The sequence below is a fragment of the Hypomesus transpacificus genome, chromosome 18 (genome assembly GCF_021917145.1).
Source record: "Hypomesus transpacificus isolate Combined female chromosome 18, fHypTra1, whole genome shotgun sequence".
Classification (NCBI taxonomy): Eukaryota; Metazoa; Chordata; class Actinopteri; order Osmeriformes; family Osmeridae; genus Hypomesus; species Hypomesus transpacificus.
The window spans coordinates 14,930,609-14,953,238 of NC_061077.1; the positions used below are offsets into that span (position 1 = coordinate 14,930,609).

General features: G+C 47.6%; 5 protein-coding genes across 6 annotated transcripts; 1 reads left to right on the forward strand and 4 right to left on the reverse strand.

Moving 5' to 3' along the window:
- Positions 1 to 264: 264 nt before the first annotated feature.
- On the reverse strand, positions 265 to 7,648 carry amt (aminomethyltransferase). The gene is made up of 9 exons (XM_047039704.1): positions 7,056 to 7,648; positions 5,442 to 5,609; positions 5,277 to 5,357; positions 4,611 to 4,742; positions 4,441 to 4,519; positions 4,181 to 4,326; positions 3,886 to 4,066; positions 3,468 to 3,623; positions 265 to 1,952 (listed from the first exon to the last, which is right to left on the reverse strand). The coding sequence occupies exons 1-9, from the start codon at positions 7,179 to 7,181 to the stop codon at positions 1,774 to 1,776; spliced, it is 1,248 nt and encodes a 415-aa protein (XP_046895660.1). The 5' UTR covers positions 7,182 to 7,648; the 3' UTR covers positions 265 to 1,773.
- Positions 7,649 to 7,757: 109 nt separating this feature from the next.
- si:dkey-20d21.12 (uncharacterized protein LOC556245 homolog) lies at positions 7,758 to 9,975 on the forward strand. The gene is made up of 4 exons (XM_047039705.1): positions 7,758 to 8,194; positions 8,494 to 8,637; positions 8,868 to 9,065; positions 9,443 to 9,975. The coding sequence occupies exons 2-4, from the start codon at positions 8,496 to 8,498 to the stop codon at positions 9,580 to 9,582; spliced, it is 480 nt and encodes a 159-aa protein (XP_046895661.1). The 5' UTR covers positions 7,758 to 8,194; positions 8,494 to 8,495; the 3' UTR covers positions 9,583 to 9,975.
- hyal3 (hyaluronidase 3) lies at positions 9,876 to 15,914 on the reverse strand. 2 transcript variants are annotated; one of them, XM_047039702.1, is made up of 4 exons: positions 15,876 to 15,914; positions 10,812 to 11,783; positions 10,561 to 10,650; positions 9,876 to 10,451 (listed from the first exon to the last, which is right to left on the reverse strand). In XM_047039702.1, the coding sequence occupies exons 2-4, from the start codon at positions 11,751 to 11,753 to the stop codon at positions 10,161 to 10,163; spliced, it is 1,323 nt and encodes a 440-aa protein (XP_046895658.1). In that variant the 5' UTR covers positions 11,754 to 11,783; positions 15,876 to 15,914; the 3' UTR covers positions 9,876 to 10,160. The 2 variants fall into 2 exon arrangements, with proteins under 2 accessions (XP_046895658.1, XP_046895659.1); XM_047039703.1 differs by lacking the exon at positions 15,876 to 15,914 and adding an exon at positions 14,955 to 15,613.
- Positions 11,821 to 17,228, reverse strand: LOC124480293 (N-alpha-acetyltransferase 80). Its single transcript, XM_047039435.1, has 3 exons — positions 16,989 to 17,228; positions 12,672 to 13,311; positions 11,821 to 12,626 (listed from the first exon to the last, which is right to left on the reverse strand). Coding segments are annotated over exons 1-3 (825 nt in total). The 5' UTR covers positions 16,991 to 17,228; the 3' UTR covers positions 11,821 to 12,443.
- A 79-nt stretch (positions 17,229 to 17,307) lies between these two features.
- prkar2aa (protein kinase, cAMP-dependent, regulatory, type II, alpha A) lies at positions 17,308 to 20,979 on the reverse strand (the record flags this gene model as incomplete). The annotated part of the gene is made up of 8 exons (XM_047039436.1): positions 17,308 to 18,345; positions 18,468 to 18,606; positions 18,725 to 18,790; positions 18,904 to 18,978; positions 19,135 to 19,236; positions 19,602 to 19,755; positions 20,602 to 20,708; positions 20,830 to 20,979. Coding segments are annotated over 8 exons (918 nt in total), but the record flags the coding sequence as incomplete, so codon positions are not given.
- Positions 20,980 to 22,630: the final 1,651 nt, after the last annotated feature.

Here is a 22,630-nt window from a genome sequence, read left to right on the forward strand (position 1 = left end):
TCTGAATTTCAAGAATCTGAATTTCAAGAATCTGAATTCCTGCAATTTGTATTTTTCGATCAAAATAAGTCCGTTTTATTAAATTCGGCATACAAATAATTCAGATATTATATATTCAACAGCAAAATATTTCAGTTTTATGAAATTCGACACACAAATATTTCAGAATTGTCATTCAAATTCAGATGCTTTTGTCAGCTTTCTAGCTCCATACCATTCACATGTAGCCTACACACACAACACTATCAAAATGAAAATAAATATTGCTAACGTTAGTAGCCTATATTAGGACATTTCATAGTACAGTTTAACCCTTTCAACTAATGTCTGTTTTCTCTTTCATCTTTTAACTGTGAAATCTGGAACCGGATTTATTGCCTGCTCTTTCTCACCCATGGTTGTGCCTCTAGTTCGAATGTTAGCCTAATAATAGCGTACCTCTGCCTAGCTGGTTGAAAACATAGTAAAGCGTATTGACTGCAGTGCGCGCAGGTAGGAAGGTGGACAGACAGGTAGCCCGTCTGATCATTACTGTCGGTCTTAATGATTTGTCGTGTTTATTTCAGTCCTGCGACGCCCACCAATGTAGGATGGATTTCACACCGTCAAACCTTTAGATGTAGCTTATTGGTTCTATCAAGATATTAAGTTTATTTCGGCAAATATGACAAAAAGTGCTTCTCAACAACATTGTCATCTTTAAACGTTAAATCACTTATTTTACATAGGCTACTATACACTTCAATAATGTAAACTAAACCGCATAGATAACACATCGGTTGTATTAGCCTATCTCTGTAGACAAAACAACGGTACACTGCTATTGAATATAGATTAATGAAAGCTTTCTAAAATACAATGATATAGTCCAAATTAATATTTAAATACATCAAATTTAATTTAAATTAAAAACATGAAAAAAAATATTTTCAGTAGTACATCATGGAAACAAATTAAGCTATTACAGTATCTACTTCCTTTAAGCATATAAGCTTTTGTAAGTAAAGTGTATAAGGAAATTATAAATCTTATGGATAGTTGGCCCCTTAATACTTCATAATACTGCGAAGACATTTAAAAAAAAATAAGAGAAGAGTGGCCAGGTAGTGATGGGAAAACTATTGTAGTACTGCAAGCTGTAATTACAAGGACTATAAAAAATATCAAAAGGGCCATTTGGAATAATCTGGAACTGTGTTTGGTCTTGCTGATACAAACATACACCTTTGAAAATTAGTCATTAGTAAACGAATATGACACACAAACTATCGTGTGTCACTTCAACTTCAAAATTCAAGTTCAGATTCATGATCATATCAGAAAGATAAAGAATAGTTAAAAAGTTTGAGTCAGTGATATGTCATGTGTCCAGTGCAATCTGCTGGTCTACAAGTTCTGCATGAACCTCTGAGACAAAACCCGAAGGAAATCCACGTTTTACAGAGTGGGAGGATGTTACCTTGTAACCTTCATACCTTGATTAACCTGGAGTTGGACTGGAACATTCTGCCAACTCAGGTTCTATGGAGGGCATTGCACTCCCTCCTGTGGTTTAAGGTGTAATACTCACCCTGAACATGAGATGGGAGTATTTACTCACAGAAGGGAGACCCTGATTAGAGACAGTGTGCTTAAACACATCCTTTCCTAATACCCTAATACAGTTAGATTGATCACAACTATTGATGGCACAAACAGGCAGCACAGCCAGTCAGTCAGTCAGTCAGTCAGTCAGGACGATAGACAGACAGCACGATGAACAGACAGCACAGCCTATTGGCCAGTGTAGTAGTTGGTGGGCACAAATGGCATCTTGCTGATGATGGCGTCAACAGCCTTCTTCCTGACCTCCACCTTCACCGGTGTTCCGTTCTTACTGTATGCCGCCTCCACGTAACCCATGGCAACATTCTTTTTCAGGCAGGGGGAGGGGCAGCCACTGGTAACCTCACCTGTGAGACAAGACAGGATTTGATCTTATTCACATCCCATTCACACTTAGTTACCATCATCCATAGACTTCAGTGTGCTACTACGTTTAATATAAGGTGTAAAATAAGGATATATTTGACTTGATAAACTAGTGTCCAACTTACTCATTATAGGAGGAGAGATTTGTCTAGGACTGTAATGCTGTTAAAACTACACTGGTCAATGATTATCTGCTGCTCTTACTATATTTACACTTGAAAAATTCATACAAATAGTTCATTTAGGAAGTTTAGCAGATAATCAAGGATCAGAAGTACACTGTTCTAACAGTATTTGAGTGATTAGAACTGATCGCATTATCTGAACAACAATATTCCATCATTTTTATGATAGGAAAATGCAACACAAGTACACTATCAGTAAGTGGAGTCTACAAGACAGTACTGTAACAACATCTAAAATATAACATGCAGAAAAAGGTTTAGTTAAACTAAATGTATTAAGTTGAACTAATAAGTTATTAGTCCAGTTGGACTATATGCACTTTTATCCACCACTTTAAATAAAAGCATCTGCTAAAACCTAATTGGTAAATATGCATGTGTCTGCAGTGTGGGCAAACTCTTACATCACTTCATGGTCATTCTTATGCTGGGGACACACCACAGGATAATCAGGCCGATTTCGGCCCTTCCGATAATCCTAGGTAATGTCCTGATTATCTTCAGTGTTGTATTGCTTTAAAGTGCTTTTCAGCTCCTGAGTAGCGTTTTCAATATATTTGCATAGTTTTGTATGATACTTCTGGGTGAATGGTTTCCCATCAACTATGACTATTCTACCATGTTAATCTTGATGGTTTTTACATGGGGAAAGGGTTTTGGCATTGAAATGGGGTGTTACTAGCCAGTTATGTCATGCTTACTTCAGTGCCACACATTACATGACAGTGCTTATATGTCTGCCTAAAACAGGCCAAACTGGCTCAAATCAACTGTATTTCATCCTATCCACATACTACTGACCAGATTTTGGCACCCAAATCAGTTTTGGAGACTTTCAGTGGTGTTTTGCTTTAAAGTGCTCTCAGCTCCTGAGTAGCGTTTTCAATATATTTGCATAGCTTTGTATGATACTTCTGGGTGGATGGTTTCCCATCAACTATGGTTCCACAGATTATTTTATCAGATGTTCCCTTGGTAGGAGGTGTGTTAAGAGTGACCACACACTGTAGGAGCAAAACGGCTAAATCTAGGATTTTTTGTCCTCATGTTTGTGGTCTCTCACAGTTTGAAAATCTTATAAGATGAAAAAAATAGTTTAGTGTGTCCCCAGCATTATACTATCTAGCAGGGGTGGTCAATCCTGCAAAATGAATGGTCATTACCCGGCTTCCACAGAGCTTGATAACAACCCATTCATTTGAATCAAGTGTGCTGGAGCAGGGAAACATCTAAAACATGCAGGACAGGGGCTCTCAAGGACCAGGATTGAACACCCCTTATCTTTAGCAAGTAGCTATAGGTTAGACCGACCTATGACCTTTCCTTCTGGGCTTAGGATGGGGGTGTGGCCTCTGACAGGTGGGCCAGTGGACACCAGCCCCACCCTCTTCCTGGCGGTCTTGGCCTTAATTTGGGGCACGATAATGTCAGCGCCGGGGAAATCCCTTGCCTGGCGACGCCTCTTTCCTACACAGGCCAATCAGACACACAACGTAAACAAACATCGTCAGGTGCAACCATGGTAACACACAGTCAGCATTGGAACAACAGCTAACAGATAGATTCGAGAATGATAGCTGGGTTTGACACTTATGCCCACAATAGGCTGGGCTAGTAGCACATTGTTTGGCTCCAGGGTAAACTTTTTTGGGTCACTCTAGATTGGGTTAGGGGTCGGTGTTTACTAGACTGAGGTCAGAGGTTAGGAGGTAGGCTCCAGGGTCATCACCTATGGTCCATACTAGGGTGCCCTCCACTGGAGTTGTGTTCTCATCAATGTCGTTGCCGTAGAGACAGAGGCCCGCCTCCAGCCTCAGACTGTCGCGTGCGCCCAGCCCGGCCAGCTTGACCTCGCTGTGGGCCAGCAGTCGTTCCGTCAGGGCGACCACGCTGGACGTCGGGACAGAGATCTGGGGAGGAAAGATACCACTGGCCACTGAGATAGGCAGCAAAGGTAAAGAGAAAATGAAGAAAAACGCGAGAAAGAAGGACTGAGGGAAAGAGAGACGGATAGACAGCCCCACCTCCACCCCATCCTCTCCAGTGTAGCCACAGCGGGTGACCCTGCAGCCCGGGATGCCAAACACCATGGCCAGCGTGGAGGTCATAAAGGTCAGCTTGCTGAGGTCATCTGACAGGCCCTCTTGGAGCACCTGGGCCATGGAAGGGCCTATAAACACACACACACACACACACACACACGTACACACACACACACACACAGCCTTAGAAATCAGGAGATCCTGAGTCATTCCCTGAGTGAGGAGAACATCTGGAGCCTTGCCTTGCACAGCAATCAGAGACTCCTCCAAGAACTCCAGATCCACATCATGACCTGCTGCTTTGAACTCCGCCAGCTTGGCCTGCAACGCCACACGCACACAATATCATACATGGCAAGACAACACACATGGGACCTGCACTGTTGGGTCATGTGGGCCTCGGATTCCTGACCTTCATGTTGGCGGAGTCTTTGTCAGCACAGCCGGCGTTGGAAACCACATAGAGGTAGCCCTGGTCCGTCTTAGTGACGATGAGGTCATCCATGATTCCACCCTGCTCATTGGTGAAGAGCGACAGTGCGCCCTTGGGATATGGAGAGAGAGAAACACATCAACCGTGTGTGTGAGCGTGTGTGTGAGAGAGAGTATACTCCTGCACCGACACGGTGGTCGTTTGAAACGAAAGCTTCTGAGGTGTTTTCTGTTGACCCCAAAATACACCTGACGTTGTATGTCGACAGATATCAACGAGAGATGGATGTCTTAGCAGGCTGCCCGTATGACTTATGCATGCAAAGATTGACGTCAGATCTACCAGTCACTGTCTGCACACATTAGGAACCATGGGTACAGGTGCAGTCTTCTTCTGTGTGGTAGCCTGGTACATAAGATGACTGTAAGAGTCCTTCATATTACATTTATACCCAAGCGAAGAGACAGGTGGTCAGGTGGTGAAATACTGCTCCATCTCAGTTGTCAAAGGCAGTGTGGACATTGTGTTCTGTCCTCCTTAGTGTCTGTAACCTATCAAATCCATGAGAATCCTTTGAATTCCTCATGAATAGAAAGTGACGTGTGAATTCAAATGAATGTCAGAATCTAAAATGTCTCTTCTCACCTGGTTGTCCTTCAGCTCAGCAACATCTCCTACAATCAGGGACTCCATGAACTTCACCCTGTCCCTCCCATGGACTTTGGTCTGGCAAGGACACATAGTGGGAGGATCAGTTAAAACACACACACACACACAAATGCACACAGAGACACACTCACACACACCTACCTGTAGCATGTGGCTGACATCAAATATAGAGCAGTGTTGCCTTGTGTGCATGTGAGACACAATGTGGCTGTCCTTGTACTGCACAGGCATACTCCAACCTGCAAACTCCACCATCTTGCCTCCCTGCTGGCGGTGGTAGTCAAACAGAGCCGTCTTCTTCATGGAGGCCTGCCCAGACATGGTCGTGTAGAGACAGGGTTTATATACACGGTCCTATATGACCCATGGCTTATACACAGACACAGTGCTATATGGTTCATACACAGACACAGTGCTATATGGTTCATACAGAGACATAGTCCTATATGGTTCATACAGAGACATAGTCCTATATGGTTCATACAGAGACATAGTCCTGTATGGTTCATACAGAGACATAGTCGTATATGGTTCATACAGATACATAGTCCTATATGGTTCATACACATATATGGTCCCATATGAATATAGTTTAAACACAGACATGGTTATGTACAGATATGATTCACACACACAGACACACACATGGTCCTATTAAGCCTATATATACACATTATGACCCATGGTTCAACCAACTATATAAAAGGTTAATACAATTATGTCCTGTGACAAATATCCAGTGTTTCATCACATCAACTACTGCACCCTGACGAAGAGTGGACAGGGTTTATGAGAATCTATCAACTTCTGGACTTCAGAAATGTATAATATTCTACTCTATGATGGAGACCTTTGTCCATCAAACCAGACGCCGCCGGGTCTTATCAGCGAGCAGTGCACCCTGGGATGTTGGAGGTTGTCGGAAGTCAGTCCAAAGTCATCAGGCTACTACAGCAGTCTAGTAGAGACGCAATCTCTACTGGGATGTGAGCAGGGGACATTAAGGCCTGCTTAACCCCCCTTACTCAACTGATTCATCAATCACTGTCAGTACAAACTTAGCTGAAACAGTAGACCTAATCACATCTTGTCATGAACACTGTGTGATTCCAACACTTCAATTCTCATCCCTCAAACATTTTATCAGAAGAGCCTTTAGCACTCAACAGGAGTGTGGCTATTCTATTCTTGCCTCTTTCAGATGAACCAACATGAATGTTCTGTGAAGAAAATGCTGTCCAGTTTCTACACTTTGGTGTTAGGGTGTTAGGTTAACCCTCTGGTATAGAGAAAGGAACTCAATCATATAATGTATAAGATTCCATTCAAATAATGGGAGTGTTCATTCATTTAGAACGGGACTGAGCCTCAACTCCCTTGACATAAGAAGTCACTCTCGTGGTTCTAATAAAATCATCAACTGAAGCCAGCCAAGCGACGGCTAGGGGCTGCGGGGCTGGGACAGATGCACCGAATTTGCTTTGCATGCGTGAACGTGACACAAATGAAATGATTATTGAAACAGTGTGCTCTATCATTTTTCCGAGTACAACAACAATGATGTTGCTTAAAACTATAGTTGTGCTTTGCCGGTGAATAAAATGATACCTACAATAGTCCACCGGATTTCGCCCCATTTTGGAAGAAAGATGCTGTATAAAACAGTCACATTCCTGGTTGGGTTGTTTGCATAGCGTGTGCATAAGAGAATGCCATTGCAGGTTGGAAAAAAAACTACCATTAGTCGGTACCCACCTCTGAACTTGAAGCATGTCTCTGCAACTGCTTTCCTGCTGTTTCAGATCCAGCGCTGGGGAAACACTGTCTCGATGCCCGTACACCAAACCCGACCCGTCCGCCACTTAATAACCTAGACCACATAATTTCTTGTTTTCCTGACCAAAGAGTCACTATTCACCTAAAACCTCAATGTCGTCAACTCTTTGGACTCTTTCAAGAATTCTGCGTTCTGTGCAAAACAGCGACCCTGACCACTGCGAGGTCTGTCGGGAAATGTAGTCTACTAAGAATGAATCCATTCCTCAGAATGATAGTCAACATTCCAGGGAATGATCCTCGGTGATGCATGAAGCTCGGGTCCTTTATTCTTGCTTTAACACTTGTATTCATTTTTTGATGGCCCACAAAACGGTCCAATGTTTTGATATGATATATTGAGCCAATTGTAGACGAATAAACCATAATGTAAAGTATGAGGTTATAGCAATTGATCTCCACTGCAGACTGGTCTTTATGAATAATATGAATAATAGTAGGCTATATAGTATAGAAAGAATCAAATATAGTCTTAACTTCCTACATGACATTACCAGAATATGAACATGTTTTGATCCACAAACAGTAAGTGGAGTGTTGATGGGATGGGCTTGTCTTGGATGATTGAATCATGCCAGGCCCCTGTAGCAGCTATTAATAGCCCTGGTCCCAGGATTTATTTTGGGTCTGGGGGTCTGGGAGAGGAGTAGGGCAGGGCGCTGGCCAGCTGGTTGAGTAGGGTCTCACAAACATTGAGAAACAGAGACAGAAATTGTATTGCTTCGGTTGGACTACTGGAGAGGAGGTACAACTGAAATGTTTTGTTTATAACTGTGGATTTTTCCGGTGGACTAAAACTCTGCTCCACCTGTTTTGTGGAAGCTTTTCCAAGTTTTGGGAATCTAACCTGGACCGTTCAGAAAAGTTTGGACGTCGCTGTGGAGTCTTTGTTGGGTTTTGAACACGTCTGCCATTGAGACAACAACTTCAACTCAGCCCAGGGTGCATGGGAGCATAACTAACCTTGTCCTGGATTTGAGCGCAGACGACTGTGTGTGAGGACGCACAGACACATACATGACCTCTACACTCTGCAGTGTGTTTCTTGTTACCCGAAGGTAAGGCTCCAGGTGCCGTTGTTTCTCTATGTGTGTGTGTGTGTGTGTGATCGTGTTTTTAAGAGTGTGTGTGAGGCGGGACTAAATGAAACAAAGTATGTAACAGAGCTGCTCCTGGTGTAGAGTCCAACCTCCATTAGTTAATAACCGTTTCAGTCAATCAATAATAGCCTAGTTCTTGTGACGCCTACTATGACAGAAGCACAGTTCTACCTATGACGGGGGGGGTGGGGTTTTTTTTTTTCACACGCCTTATCTCTCTTTTCTCTGTGTCTCTCCCTCCATCCCTCTCTTCACAGTCATGTCTCAGCCTCCTTCGTCCCCGGCCACTCCAGCGTTTGTACGGATCAGTGACCGGGACCTGACTGAGATCGAGCTACATTCCGTAGAGTCTATAAATGACCTGCACCGCACACACCCAGAACAATACCACAACCACAAAGGTTAGCTACACTTTCATGGTCCGAACAATACCGCAACCCCAATGGCTGGCTCCCCTCAACACACCCAGAACGCCACCACAGTCACAAAAATGGGCTCCACATACACCCAATATCACAACCACAACCATGGGTTTAAGTTGAAGAGGATATCCCTGAGTTAGGGGGGGTGATGTCACTAAACGTCTCTCTCTATCTGTCTTGTTGATTTGTCCGCCCATCCGCCCCCACAGGCATCAGGAGGCCTCCTCCCCTTCAGATCCCCTCCGCCAATGGGATCGTCTGCCTGCCGAACTCACCGTCCGCTAATCCAAAGCGAGGGTGGGGGAGGCTAGTGGACATGTTGATGCCCAGCTCCTTCCGCTCTGGGCTGGCTTGTGCCGTCGTGCTCTTCCTGCTGCTCACACTCGTCCTCATCTTCTACTTCCTGGGTGAGAGATTAGACCCTGCTGAACGTGCCGCTCCAAGTACAGCTGATGTCTCGTGCAACTCATGTTACTGCTAATAGTAGCTGTTTGTATTGCTGATGCAATACAGTGCAGCACAAAGTACTGCGGATAGTAGTGATGGTAGTATTGTTGATGGTACTGAAGATAATGCTGATGGTAATATTGTTGATAGTACTGATGGTAGTATTGTTGATAGTACTGATGGTAGTATTGTTGGTAATACTGATGATAGTATTGTTGATAGAACTGATGGTAGTATTGTTTATAGTACTGATGGTGGTATTGTTGATGGTACTGATGAAGGAGGAGATAGATTAGGGGTGTTTGGTCTAAATGGTTTAAATCTGTTACTCCTCCAGTCCAGCAGGGCACCGCTCTCCGGATGCTGACTGAGGCTGTGCGAGAGAGGCAGGACGTTGCTATGGAGATCTCCCAGCTCATCCAGGAACTGCAGGCCCTGAGACATAACCTGACCTCCATGACGACCATGAGGCCATGAAGATCACCGAGGGGCAAAACAAACCGAACCCCCTGATTCCACCAAAGAAATCCCCCAGCTCACTGCTTTGGCCCTCCAGCTTGATGAGGCCCTGCACAAGAGGACAGGCTGTCCATAGATATACAACAAACAGCCACTATCTCTAGCCTGGGTGGAATGTGTTACAAAGACAAGCAGCGAGGAGACAGGATTAGATCTCAGTGGGCTTGCAGTGTGGTGCTTTACACTTTACTGAACTTGAATGCATCTCTCAGTAGTAACTTTCTTGATCACAGAATACGATTCATAGAATTGTGAACGTTTCAGTTGGAAAAAAGCGTATTTCTGTAGTGAATATGTCAACACACTTTGTTATGTAAGCATGTGAGGAAAATACAGATTTTCTGTTGATGACAACGCTTCCAATTTAAAGATTTATGAATTCCACTTTTTTGGGGGGCCTGAGTCATCCTAACACAAAATAGGGTACATGTACACTGAATAAAACAATAGCTTCAGGTAGTTGAGGAGCTTTAATGACAGTATTGCTTACTGTCTAGATGTCATCACACTGTGTTTCATCAGTTGAGACATTGGCATTAGCTGGTGTTTGACCCTGTCTTCATCTGGCATGTGTCACCTGTCCAGCCCTGGTAACACTGGCACAGGAAGTGGTCATAGAGGTCACTCAGGTTGTGGGAGAGGTCTGGGGTCAGGGTGGGATCTGAGGTTGTAGATGGGATCATGTGATCGGAGAGAGGGTCGCGGCGGGCACAGCGGCCGTTGCCGTGGCAGCGCCTGTGACTGCAGAGTATGACATCGTTCCTCAGGGTCTGGATGTAGCGTCCGAGGACAGAGCCCAGGTAGTCCCTCAGGAGCTCACACTGACGCTGGAGACACACACACACACACGCACACACACACACAAAGAATATTCATTTAACCTGAACAACAGAGCCTGACTTTCCATGTTTCTATCCACGTCTGTGGTGATCTAACCTTTGAACGGGCAAACTTGATCTCTCCCCATAGGACCACCCCTGCTGCACCCAAAGCAGCACTCTCTCCAAGGGTGTGCTCCAAGTCTGTCTGTTGAGACACACACACACGCGCACGCACACACCCGAGGTGAGAGGATTCCGTCTAACTAGAGGCCTGTTATAAATGACTTCCTCCAGCCTGGTTCAGTTGCGGGTCTGATCCCGAACTTTGATAGAGCAGCGATGGGCCCAGTCAACCCCTTACCGTACCTGATTAAGGAAGGTGAGCGTGTGCACAAAAGCCAGTCGAGCGTAGGGCAGCACCGGGGGAGGCGGGGTGGCAGTGCCGTGCTGAGACGCCAGCCTGGAGGCCTCCAGCAGGCGGTGACGGACCATGAGGGCAGCGTCCGAGGAGCCTGCCACCCGGCGGGGCAGGTAGATGCTGGGGTAGAGGGCCGTGGACTGGGCCCACAGCCACGCCAGCTGGTCGTTCATGCGCCTGGTTCTGGGGTGGCAGTGGCCGGTGTAGACGTGGGTATGGTTGCCCCCTAGCCTTGGTTGTGGTGCAGTCGTGGGGGGGTCGTTGAAGCAGGAAGGGAAGCCGTAGTACCCCCAGAGCCCCCCCGGTTGCAGACTCACCCCCAGCCGCAGAGTCTCCCTCATGAGCTTCCTGGCACCCCTCTCAAACTCCTTCCTGGCCAGCGATGTCACTTCCTGCTGCGACAGCTCTGGATGGCTCCTCCTCACGAGCTCCTTGGACAGCTGTCGGTAGGCCGTCTTGGAGCCAAAGTCCCTGGCCCACAGGGGGCGCCACGCCTCCCAGTCGAGCACAGCCAGGCCCCTGAACCCAGGCCGGAGCAGAGAGGAGAGCTGGGCCCTGGCCCGGGACAGGTGGGCCCTCAGGTCAGCCCTCTGGGGGACTCCCCCGTGGACCCTGCGCCCTTCCCGGCTGAGGTAGGGGTAGAGGCCCAGGCGGTTTTTGTAGAACAGGCTGACGGTCTGGCCCTGGAAGCTTTGCTGCCGGTTGGCCAGGATGCCCAGGGAGGGGAGGGGTAAGTGGACGCCGTGACGGCTGTGGCACCTGGCGGTGGGCATGTTCCACACCACGGTGAAGGGAGTGTCTGAGAACTGGGGGCTGGCCGCCGCTTTTACAGGGGACGGAGCCAAGGAGACCCAGGGAGGGAGGATGAGGAGGAGGCGACACAGCAACATGGCTGCTCACCGGCCAGGGCTTTGTCCTTCCTGAGGATGACACACACACACACACCTGTTACATATAAAAGAAAACTGTAAAAATACTGGTTCCAGTAACAAGTCAAATGATTTATCATCAGCAGGATTCGGCAGGAACACAAAACACAACCCCTTGTTTCATTTGAACATCATTTTTAATTCCAGCAGCAATGATTGACAAGTGAGGGAAAGGAGATGGACTCATTTTGTATACGAAAGCTGCTGCCACACGGAACCTAGAACAACACGACACAGAGGGGAGTTGATGACACTGTTAATGAAAGAGGCTGAACAGAACAGGAAGACTAGCATTAGGCACAAGCTGACAGGAAGACTGACATCATCCCCGAGCCGTGAGGCTGTGAGAAATTGCAGGTCTACACAAATAAAGGCACTGAATTCAGTTGCACCGTGTGTCGTCAGCTACAGTACAGTCGATAAGGTTTATCGAGTTCAAGTCTAGCCATCGGGAGAACTTTAGCCTCTAGCAGGCCGGCTAACGACAAACGAGCCACCAGAAAGAGAGCAACACTGTCGTTCTCCTGTCCTCCTCTTCCGTCTCCCCCTCCTCTTCGCCTCCTCTGTCAGTTTCTCTGTCCGCATGATGTCCACGCTCCACGACCTGCACCCCACTGTGTCAGTCTCCACTGTGTGTGTGTGTGTCCGGTGTCAGATGTCCTTGTGCATCCAGAAGATGGGCATTCCTTTAGCGTCTCTGTAGGGGGTCTCCTCCAGGGTCTGGACCACCTGTCGCCTTGGCAACTGGGGAGGAGGAGGAGGGGGGACGTATGGAGGAGGGGGAGTTGGAAGACCAATTGGAGGCGGAGGAGGGAGAGGTGGAGGCGGACCTGAGAGTGGCGGCGGAGGCAGGGGAGGAGCAGCAGGCGGAGGTGGGGGAGGTGGAGGACCAGAGGGAGGAGGTGGAGGTGGGTAACCAAAAGGAGGAGGGGGAGGTGGAGGGGGGGTACCAGCAGGAGGTGGCAAAGGGGTAAATGTGCCCGAGTCAGTCATGAGCGTTCCAGGTTCCAGGTCCTGGTTCCCCTCCCCCTGGCTGCCCCCTACCCCTCTGGAGAACCTCTGCAGAACCTCCATGGACACAAAGCTGGTCATGGCGCCTGCGTTCTGCACCGGGGCTGACAAGCGGTACCCCAGGTGGGCGTAGAAGTGCTGCTTGTCGTGCGTGGTCAGACACAGGCGCTTGAACCCACGACCCCGGGCGTACACCTCCGTCTCCTCCATCAGCGTCCGGCCGTAGCCCCGCCCCCGCTCCGCCTTGGACACCACCACCGACTCCACAAAGAGGCTGTCGCTGCGTCCGACCACGCGGGAGAGCCGGGCGTGGCCCACCAGGGCCTCGGCCCCCCGGACCAGCACGAGGCAGACGGGGAAGCCCGGGCAGGACTTCCGGAGGGCGTGGAGGCGGGCGGCGCGACTCCTCTGCCACTCGGCGTTCACCAGGTCGGCGCACGGCATGAGCAGGTCCGGGCGTTGGTGGAGGGGGATGGCCCTGACCCTAGAACCCTCCTCCTCCTCACGCCTGGGGGATGGCCCCAGAGAGAGAGAGAGGGAGAGGCAGAAAGGAAGGAGCGGAGATGAGAGGAGACGTGGAGGTGGGGACAGTAGAGGATGGGGGGGGGGGGGGGGTGAGGAGGACAAGAGGAGTGGACAGTCAGAACACTAGGAGCCCTCCCTCCATGCTTGTGTGTGTGAGTGGGATGGATGTTGTCCAGTCATGCAGGATATTAATAACCCTCCACAAGGTGATGTCAGATGACACACAGCATCACAGCCAGGGCAAAAGCACATGTCTAATCTCAACCCGTTCTCCTTGTAACTGACTCTCTGTAAAACCGTGCCAAGAGTGGAGAGCTACAGCATGGCACACACACACACACACACACAGGACACACACACAGGACACACATGGTCAAGGGATTGATGGAAGAAGGTTCCCCATTTCAAGACATGCAGTAAACATTTCAACAGAGCTAGGGCCAGTCTTTACAGCCTCCACTCTGATATCCCTGTCTCCAGTTCTCTGCTCCTAGAAATAGCCCAGCCACGAGCCCACATGTCTACACTGATGGAGACTGCTGTGTCAGGGTACACTCCCAACCCTACACACACACACACTCATGCACACACACACTCATGCACACACACACTCATGCACACACACTCATTCACACACACACACACACACACACACACACACACACACACACACACACACACACACACACACACACACACACACACACACACAGTCAGTGTGTCAGCAACTGTTCCCTAGACCTACCCCCCACACTGGATTAGACCTGTAATCTATGCAACATTTAAAAGTGTGCAGCAGGACATTGTAGTGTTTTATTTATCTTGTTCAATTTGTGGTCAAATCTTATGTTTAAGCTCACTGTCTCTTCAGATGAATCAACACCAAGTTTGTGGAAGTTTCCAACACGTAGACGCTTTAATTACAGACAAAGCAGCGGGACAAAACCGCGGTCCTGTGTCCACATTCTCTCTTCCAAGTTCTGTCTTTTATTCACTTACATATTCCAACCCCCCTCCTTTGACAAACCTATCACACATTCTCACATATTCCCAAAATCACCATTGGTGCTATTGTTGGTCGTAAACGATATGCCCTGGGTTTCCATTTGGATCTTATTCTAGAAATGACGTATATTTACATGCTGATGTTACATGGTTCGGGGGAGTTCCATTCTAAGAAACAAGTTTAACAAAATAAAACTATGTTTACTGAATACACCTTGGTCTGTCACGGCCTTCTTTCGTCAAGTTCACTCAGAGTTCAACTTGCCTGCAACTAGCCTCAGAAAACAGAGCTACTACTGGGTCTAGTGGTGACGTACATTCGTGATGTAGTCTGGCTCCTTCAGGATTGATGTTGAAGAGACTCACTACTTCCTCTGGTTTCCCTGGCTAACATTTTCTATGCAGTCATACGTGGTTTTCCTAATACACATCTCTACGTTTCATATAATGACTCCATTTTATAATTCTAAGTTACACCAACTTGTTTAGCAATACTCGGTATCACACGTATTCCTAACATCAACTGATGACCCGACATTTCTTTACAACGATCTTTCTCGACATGGGTCCTAGAGAGTTTGCATGTCCTTTTCTAAAGGGTGAGCAGGACGAGCCACATACCGAGTCTTCACAGCGTGGGCTATCTCTCTCACATCCAGGAATGGGGAAGTAGGTCGTTACTCAACGGTGTGATTTTTTGAGAATTATTTCTTCAGCACATCACACCAAAACCACAGCATAGCGCTACGGACGGTTCTCAGAGGAACTCGGGGTTCCTCCACCGAAGGCCCTATCGTCTCATCTTATGAGTTCCGCTTGCAGTCGTTTTTTTCTTTGCGAGAACTTCTGAGCAAAAAAAAGGAACGTGTTCCCATTGCCGACCAAGACCATGTTGCCTAGGCTACATCGCTGAGACAGGAGAAGGAGGCTACAGAATGCTGTAAAAGCTTTCGGACACATCCCCGATCCCTTCCTGTCCGGAAGCAGAGACAGTCATCATTATCTGACTAGTCATTCCTGTGTCACACAGGCTACAGCTTCCACAGTCCGAACCCTGGTGGAGTCGTTCACCAACGCAAACCTTCTTGCGTCTGTGTTGGTGAAACTACAGTGGCTGGGTTACGCATGAATCTCACCCAAGCAGCATGAGTGTCAGAGCTGAGACATACAGTTTAACAACGCTTGCATCGGTTCAGTCCACATCGCCTGAGAGACAGACTACATTTACATTTAGTCATTTAGCATTTAGCAGACGCTCTTATCCAGCACGACGTACAGGAAGTACAGGGACATTCCCCTGAGGCAAGTAGGGTGAAGTGCCTATCACAAAGACACAACGTCATGTGGCACGGGAATCGATCTGGCAACCTTCAGATAACTAGCCCGATTCCCTTACCGCTCAGCCACCTGACTCCCCCAGACTAGGCGAGCGAAGGTGCTACAACGGTCACGTCTGGAGATGGACACAGATCTCCAGATGGCACAGATATCTGTTTCTCAAGGTGAGAAAAAGGTTCAACCGCAGTAGGGTTACAGGCTTACCTGATCGAGATGGAGAGCAGCACAGGGTTATGAAGGACGCAAAGACTGACTGACAGAAAACGTGCAAATAAGGCATTTTGTAACAGGACACAGGAAATAGTGCAACCAACGGATAGGCAACCATTACACAGGACAGTCCATCAACCACAGACACGCACACACACACTCACACCAACACACACAGAAAGTGCAAATATTGAGTCCTTAGGAGAAACTCAACTTTTCTATAAGTGAACTGTTTAAGGCTGCTGACATGACACTGTGACACAGTTGTGTGAATGTTAACTTGTAGATCTTAAATCACACGTGTTGTGTTTCTATTCTTGCAACTACAATATGTGTCAATAGACTTTTCCCTATTGCCAGTTCTTCTCATCACAACCTGTTTGGAAACTAACAGTGTCCAGTGTGTGTTTTATCAAACATGTTCTGTAGGCTATGTATGTAGCCTACCTTAAAGTTATGCATGTTCAATGCAGAGGAGCAGGACATATCCAATATGCCTGCACGTTTACTCGTTACAAATTCACATGGCAAATTCACATGGAAATGAAATGTCTTGCTAATAATGGTTAGACCAGTATTTAAATGAGATGTCCGTATCACCATATATGGCTTATAAATTGACAGCATTGTACACGTCATCTCAAAAAGTACCCGTTTCAAGTGTACCATAGGCCTTTGCACAGTCCGAAATTCGTGTCCGAAATGTTCGCACGTTAAAAAATAAGTTCGGATCGGATTCGATTCTCTGCATTTTTCGCATCCATAGCCAGCATTTTTAGAGTTTTTTTTGTTGTTGTTGACAATTCAGAGCCACCGAATGTTGATGCTGACTATTGCGAAAAAACACATACGAAAATGTTGCACTAAGTGTGCAAGGGCCTGAGGCTTGTGTGTGGTGTATGATCGATCGATTTTATCACGGTATGATCTTAGGGGGGTAGGAGTGACAGACTGTTAAGAGTTAACCAAGCGCCATCGTCTGAAGACAAACGATATCGTTTCTCTGGTAGTAGGCTACTGTCTCACAACCGTACAGAAGTAGCCTATCTGTAATCGTTTAATTATCTGTGGACAGCATTAAAACATTTCTACCAAAACTGTACGTACATGTTCGGTTTTTCAACCTTCTCCCAGAGACAGGAACTCTTTGGTTGTGGGACTGTACTGCGTGTCCGCTGATCCTGAATCGGTTTTAGACGCTATGGTTGCATGATGTCGTGGCTTCGACGGATCTACGGTTGGCATCCAACATGTAAGAAAGTGCTCTCGTGTACTCAATATAAAACACTTCCATCTAGAGGTTTGGAGTTCACTTTGCACGCGATTTGACTTTCCATTCAAGTTAATTCATTAAATAATTTCATTCACTTGGTATTGGGGCATCCATTCATTCAAATGATGCAATACAAATAATGAAGACAGAAGATTAACAAAATGTTAGCTTTATTTATATCCAGGACAACTCATTCAGAATAATCAAGGAGAAATAAGCACTATTGTTTTTTTGTTTGTTTTTTAGGTTCTTTTGTTTTACATTTGTCTGAGATGGTTCTTTATTGGTCAAAGTAAAACAAAATAACAAATATATATAATCATAATCATCATAGAATAATAATAATACATGAATCAAATACAACGTGTGGAGATTGGGAGAGGAACGTGTCCGTGATAACGATCATATGCACTAACTGAACCAACAACAGAAGGGGCGTCTGAAATAACTCACCCTCAAAGAGGAAACACTTTTTTATTTAAATAATATTTTATCAAAGCTTCTTTTTTTCCATAAAATGTTTCTAAAACTCTTTTTAAACCTTCTGTTGATCTTTTCTTTCTTTTTTTTTGTTGGTGCATTTTTGAGGTTTCTATTTTACTCTCGATTTTTTTGTTTGTTTGTTTCGTTTTTCTTTCAGGTGTCTGTTTTTGCAAATGTAGGTGTGTGTGTGTGTGTGTGTGTGTGTGTGTGTGTGTGTGTGTGAGAGAATGTGTCCTTGGCTGAGGTTGAATGAGTTTGAATAGAAGTGTAAATGACTGTCTGTGTGCACGTGAGGGACAGAAAGGAGGAAACCTGTTTGTGTCTGTAGGTGTGTGTGTGTTTTGTCCTTGCTCCAATGAGGGTGTGTGTGTGCGCAGCAGGGCATGTCATTCATCCAGAGACAGACAGAGGACAAGTGTGTGTGTGTGTGTAGGCATGTACCTATGACTGAGCTTATAAAGGAGTGTACTGGGCTAAGAGGATGTGCATGAGTGATGGACTATAGAGGCTAAGTGGGTGTCTCTCGATGCCTATGTTGGTGCTCGTCAATGTGTGTGTGTGTTTAAAGGCACAGAGAAAGTCCTCAGTCTCTCAGATCCATGCTGGAGCCAAACAGAGCCACCAGCTGCTCCTCGTAGTGAGCGATGTTCCTCTTCATGATCTCTTTACAGGAGCCCAGCAAACGCTCAAACGCCTGGATGTCTATTACTGCAAAGACACACACACACGCGATTACAAATGTTTCCAAACTGTCAAACACATGCTGGATTCACACACGGATTAGGGGGGAGGGGGGGGGGGGAGAGAGAGAGAGAGGAGAGCGTGGTTACCCAAGCACTTGACGTCCCCCACGGCGTACGCCGAGGCGGCGCGGGGCTTGTTGGTGACCAGGGCCAGCTCTCCAAAGTAGTGCCCCCTGCTACAGCGGGTGATCTCTACCTCCGTGTTGTCCTGCTGGGACGCCTTCGTCTGGGGAGGGGGGGAGAGGTTAAGAGAGGGGGGACAGACAGAGAGAGAGAAACAGAGAGAGAGAGAGGACAGAGAGGGCGGGGAGAGAGAGAGAGAGAGAGAAAGAGAGGGAACTCACTTTGCTCTTCATCATGATCTTGACTTCTCCAGACTCCACGATGTAGAAACACTCGGCCCTGTCTCCCTGAGGAGGAGGGAGGAGGAGACACAGACACAGTCAGTGTCCAGGCTCACTGACGGGGCCGTCAACGGGGAGCCTGGCGGGGCCGACGTCCGCAGAGGGACGAGCCTTCTTACCTGCATGATGATGCGCTCCCCGTCAGAGAACTGCTTCATGCCTAATACGTCCACAATCTTCATCCTCTCCGACAGCTGGGAGGGAGGGAGATGGGGGGGAGAGAGAGAGAGAGAGGGATGGATGGAGGGAGATGGAGGAAGGGGACGTTTGGTTGACAGGAAAGACCAGACCTAAAGAGAGTCCTAGCTGGGACTGGCTCCCGCGTCATGTCCAGGCCTCCCTCTCCTTACCTCCAGTGACTTGAGCAGGGGCACCGACTCGATGAAGGCCTCGTACATCCTCCTCTTCTTCGCGTTGTTCTTCAAGATGAGCCTGCGGAACGTGGCCCGGTCCTGCGCACAAGCACACACGCGTCACATATACCAGGAAAATGTTCAACTTGGCAAAATTTGCCGTGCTGCTCTGGAGTCCTCCTCGGTGGCCACAGTGAGGCGCTGTGACTTTCGACAACACCCTGATCCCTAGTCCTCCTCCCTGGAGGCCACAGGCCCATCCCCCCCCCCCCCCGCCCCATTCCCCGGGAGAGAAAGGAAACGAAAAGGAGGACACTGAAGAAGAGGAGAGGGCTGTCTGAAGAAAGGGAGAGGAGGAGGTGGAGGAGACTAGAGAGGAGGATTAGAGGACTGGAGAGGTGGGAGGGGAGAGAGAGAGAGGAGGACATGCTCGAGGGGGGCATCTTGCAGGTGCCGTGTCTCACCAGGCCCCAGAGCGCCCCCTCCTGGGTGGCGACGATGGTGGCGGCGCGGGGCGTGTTGTACATGAGCGCCAGCTCCCCGAAGCTGCCCTTGTTGTCGTAGTGACCCACGCACAGGCCCGCACCGTCCTTCTGTACCACAATGTCATACACGCCCCTGGGGAGGGAGGAGACATGGAGGATTGGGGGAGAGAGACAGAGAGAGATAGAGAAAGAGAGAGAGAGACAGAGAGAGACAGAGAGAGAGAGAGAGAGAGAGAGAGAGAGAGAGAGAGAGGGGGAGAGACACACCAAGTCACCGTGGTTAAAGGTTTGTGTGTTGGAACTGGAACGACAGAAGGCCCCGTGGGCGAGCAGCGGCCTGTAAGTTGCCCTGCCTGCCGGGGGCCACTCTGCAGCCTGGGGGGGGGTGGGAGATTAGACCTGGCCTCGGGGAGGAGCGGAGAGGGATGGGGCTTACACGCGTGCCCGGGAGATTATTGCGTCCTTTGGTAAAGAGGCGGCGGCTGATTGGCTGTGTGGGCGCCCCTGAGCCGGCGTGGCTGGTGGAGCCTTAACAGCAGTGGGAGGATTAGGATGCTGATCGCTGGCGTCTGTGGATGCGGTCCCTTCAGGTGATGGGGCATTTCCCCCGGGGGCCTGGACATGGTGTGTGTGTGTGTGTGGGGGGGGGGGGGGGGGGGGGGGGCAGGTTTGGAATGCCTGGTGACGTGTGCGTTTCGTCTCTCTTGTGTGTCATGCGCGATCGTGTGACGTGTGTCCCCAGACTAAGCCTTTGGGGAAGGTGGGGCTGGCCTGGCTGACTGACGAGGAGGCTTAGAGAGCTCGGAATAAGCCCTAGCAGCCCACTCGGGGACTCACGGCACAACACACACACACACCTTAACGCTCCCACACCTTAACACTCCCACACCCCAACACTCCCACACCTTAACACTCCCACACCTTAACGCTCCCACACCTTAACGCTCCCACACCTTAACACTCCCACACCACACCTCACCTCTCAATAACGTAGAAGTTGTCTCCGTCGTCCCCCTGGTCGATGACGTGATCCTGAGGCTGGACCCGCAGCTCAAACATGGCGTCCAGGACTTCTGAGAACTGCTCCTGGAGAAAGGGGGAGGGGGGGGGGGGGGGAGGGTGAGGAAGGTGCGGCTGTGCAGGACGACTCGCCGGGGTTCTCGGGACGCGTGCGAGTGTGTGTGTGTGTGTGTGTGGGGGTCCGTACCTGGTCGAGGGTTTTGAACAGCAGGATGTCTCGACAGGCCTCCTGCAGTCGACAGCGCTGCTCGTCTGTTTTGGGGTGCACCACTCTGGGCTCGGTGTCCTCCTCCTCGTCATCTGGGTTGAAGGCCTCCGCACACACTGCACACGGGGGGAGGAGTTAGACTAACACCCGCTGCACACGGGGGGGAGGAGTTAGACTGTAGCACCCGCTGCACATGGGGGGAGGAGTTAGACTGTAACACCCGCTGCACACGGGGGGAGGAGTTAGACTGTAACACCCGCTGCACACGGGGGGAGGAGTTAGACTGTAACATCCACTGCACACAGGGGGAGGAGTTAGACTAACCGTGCAGACAGAGAATATTTAGATTGTAAAACACTACAGACTAGGCCGATTCCAGACAGGAAATTGAATTTAAATGTAACCCATTACAAACTGTTTTAGACAATAACACTCTATAAATGTGGGGAAAATGTTAAGTCACAATATGTAAGGAAATGGAACAGGACATGTTTTGTTCCTTAAAAAGATGTTGTGTAAGCGACTGAGGCCCTTTGAGAGTTGTTTGGCAACACAGACAGCCCAGTGCCAGTGGCATGTGAATATCCCTTTTTCTGGAGAGGCCTGGTACTTTGCAGCCAGTTGTGTAACAATTAGGGGTGTAACGATACACTCAGCACAGGATTCGATACGTATCACAATACTGGGTGTACGATACAATATGTATCACAATATTTTGAACAACATTTTTCATGAAACAAGTTCAATTGACAGATGTTTTCCAAAACATTAAACATTTGCCAAAATTTTTGTTGTTGTACATACAATTTAGTTAACTCAGTTCAAGCGATTTCTAAGAATGCAATGAATGCACGCATGACGCAGATGCAGAGTAGATCGCGTTCTGGTAGCTCAACCAATAGGATCAAACGGACGTCATATAGTAAAATATTGCCATAACTCTACGATACATATTGTAAAAAAATAAATAAATATTGCGATATATTGTTCCACGATATGTTGTTACACCCCTAGTTACAATACATCCTAAAGACTGTACCACATGCTATAGACTGAAGAAAAGTTAAGAGCATCACTGACTGATGGAACTGAAAACATGACTGTTGACTAAAGCATGCTCAAGTCATGTTTCCAGATACAATTCACCATCAGTCAGTGCAGAGGTGACAGGTCCACCTGGTTTAGGGCTGGGCGATTAAACAAAATTGATATCTCAATATTGTCAACATTTTTACGATATTCGATATATATCTCTATATGTTTGCATTTGTATTTAAGTAATAAAAAAAACATGATTTTCTCCCCCCATAAGAAAACCAAAAAAAGTATTTATATAGAACAGCTATTGTTGCAAATTATAAAATGTGTAGTCCAAATTTAAGCAGTTGCCATAACATGGTACTTGCAACTTGACAAAATGGACCTCACATGGAACAATTCATGCAGAGGTCCTTATGTGACAGGACAAAAAGAGAGCAAAAGAGAGCCTGTGCAATTTTGGTTTTGTTTGCAGATGGTGTCTGTGTGTGTGTGTGTGTTTTTGTGTGTGTGTGAACACAGAGGAGCCAGAAGGTGATCTTAAAACAAAAGCAACACAAGGACCATCAAAAAAATAAAAACATTCGATATATATTCAATATTCACTCATTTTATTTTTTTTGATTTTTCCAAATGATTTGCCCAATAATTGTATCACTAAGATGCGATATATCGCCCAGCCCTAACCAGGTTCTGAATGAAGTACGCAGCAAGCGCTCCAGAGGAGGCAAGTAACCATGTA

What these genes read in the sequence shown, in the direction of transcription:
- LOC124480293 (XM_047039435.1), bottom strand. An exon ending in CTCCCTCTGGTCCTCCACCT is followed by an intron (nt 12,627 to 12,671) that starts CCCCCACCTCCG and finishes CCGCCGCCACTC; the next exon opens with TCAGGTCCGCCTCCACCTCT.
- si:dkey-20d21.12 (XM_047039705.1), top strand. Translation starts at nt 8,496, where the DNA reads ATGTCTCAGCCTCCTTCGTCCCCGGCCACTCCAGCGTTTGTACGGATC. An exon ending in ACAATACCACAACCACAAAG is followed by an intron (nt 8,638 to 8,867) that starts GTTAGCTACACT and finishes CCGCCCCCACAG; the next exon opens with GCATCAGGAGGCCTCCTCCC. An exon ending in CCTCATCTTCTACTTCCTGG is followed by an intron (nt 9,066 to 9,442) that starts GTGAGAGATTAG and finishes TTACTCCTCCAG; the next exon opens with TCCAGCAGGGCACCGCTCTC.
- amt (XM_047039704.1), bottom strand. Translation starts at nt 7,181, where the DNA reads ATGTGGTCTAGGTTATTAAGTGGCGGACGGGTCGGGTTTGGTGTACGG. An exon ending in CTGGAGAGGATGGGGTGGAG is followed by an intron (nt 4,067 to 4,180) that starts GTGGGGCTGTCT and finishes TTTCCTCCCCAG; the next exon opens with ATCTCTGTCCCGACGTCCAG. An exon ending in CCCAGAAGGAAAGGTCATAG is followed by an intron (nt 1,953 to 3,467) that starts GTCGGTCTAACC and finishes CTTGTCTCACAG; the next exon opens with GTGAGGTTACCAGTGGCTGC.
- hyal3 (XM_047039702.1), bottom strand. Translation starts at nt 11,753, where the DNA reads ATGTTGCTGTGTCGCCTCCTCCTCATCCTCCCTCCCTGGGTCTCCTTG. An exon ending in CGCTCACCTTCCTTAATCAG is followed by an intron (nt 10,651 to 10,811) that starts GTACGGTAAGGG and finishes GTGTCTCAACAG; the next exon opens with ACAGACTTGGAGCACACCCT. An exon ending in TCAAGTTTGCCCGTTCAAAG is followed by an intron (nt 10,452 to 10,560) that starts GTTAGATCACCA and finishes GTGTGTCTCCAG; the next exon opens with CGTCAGTGTGAGCTCCTGAG.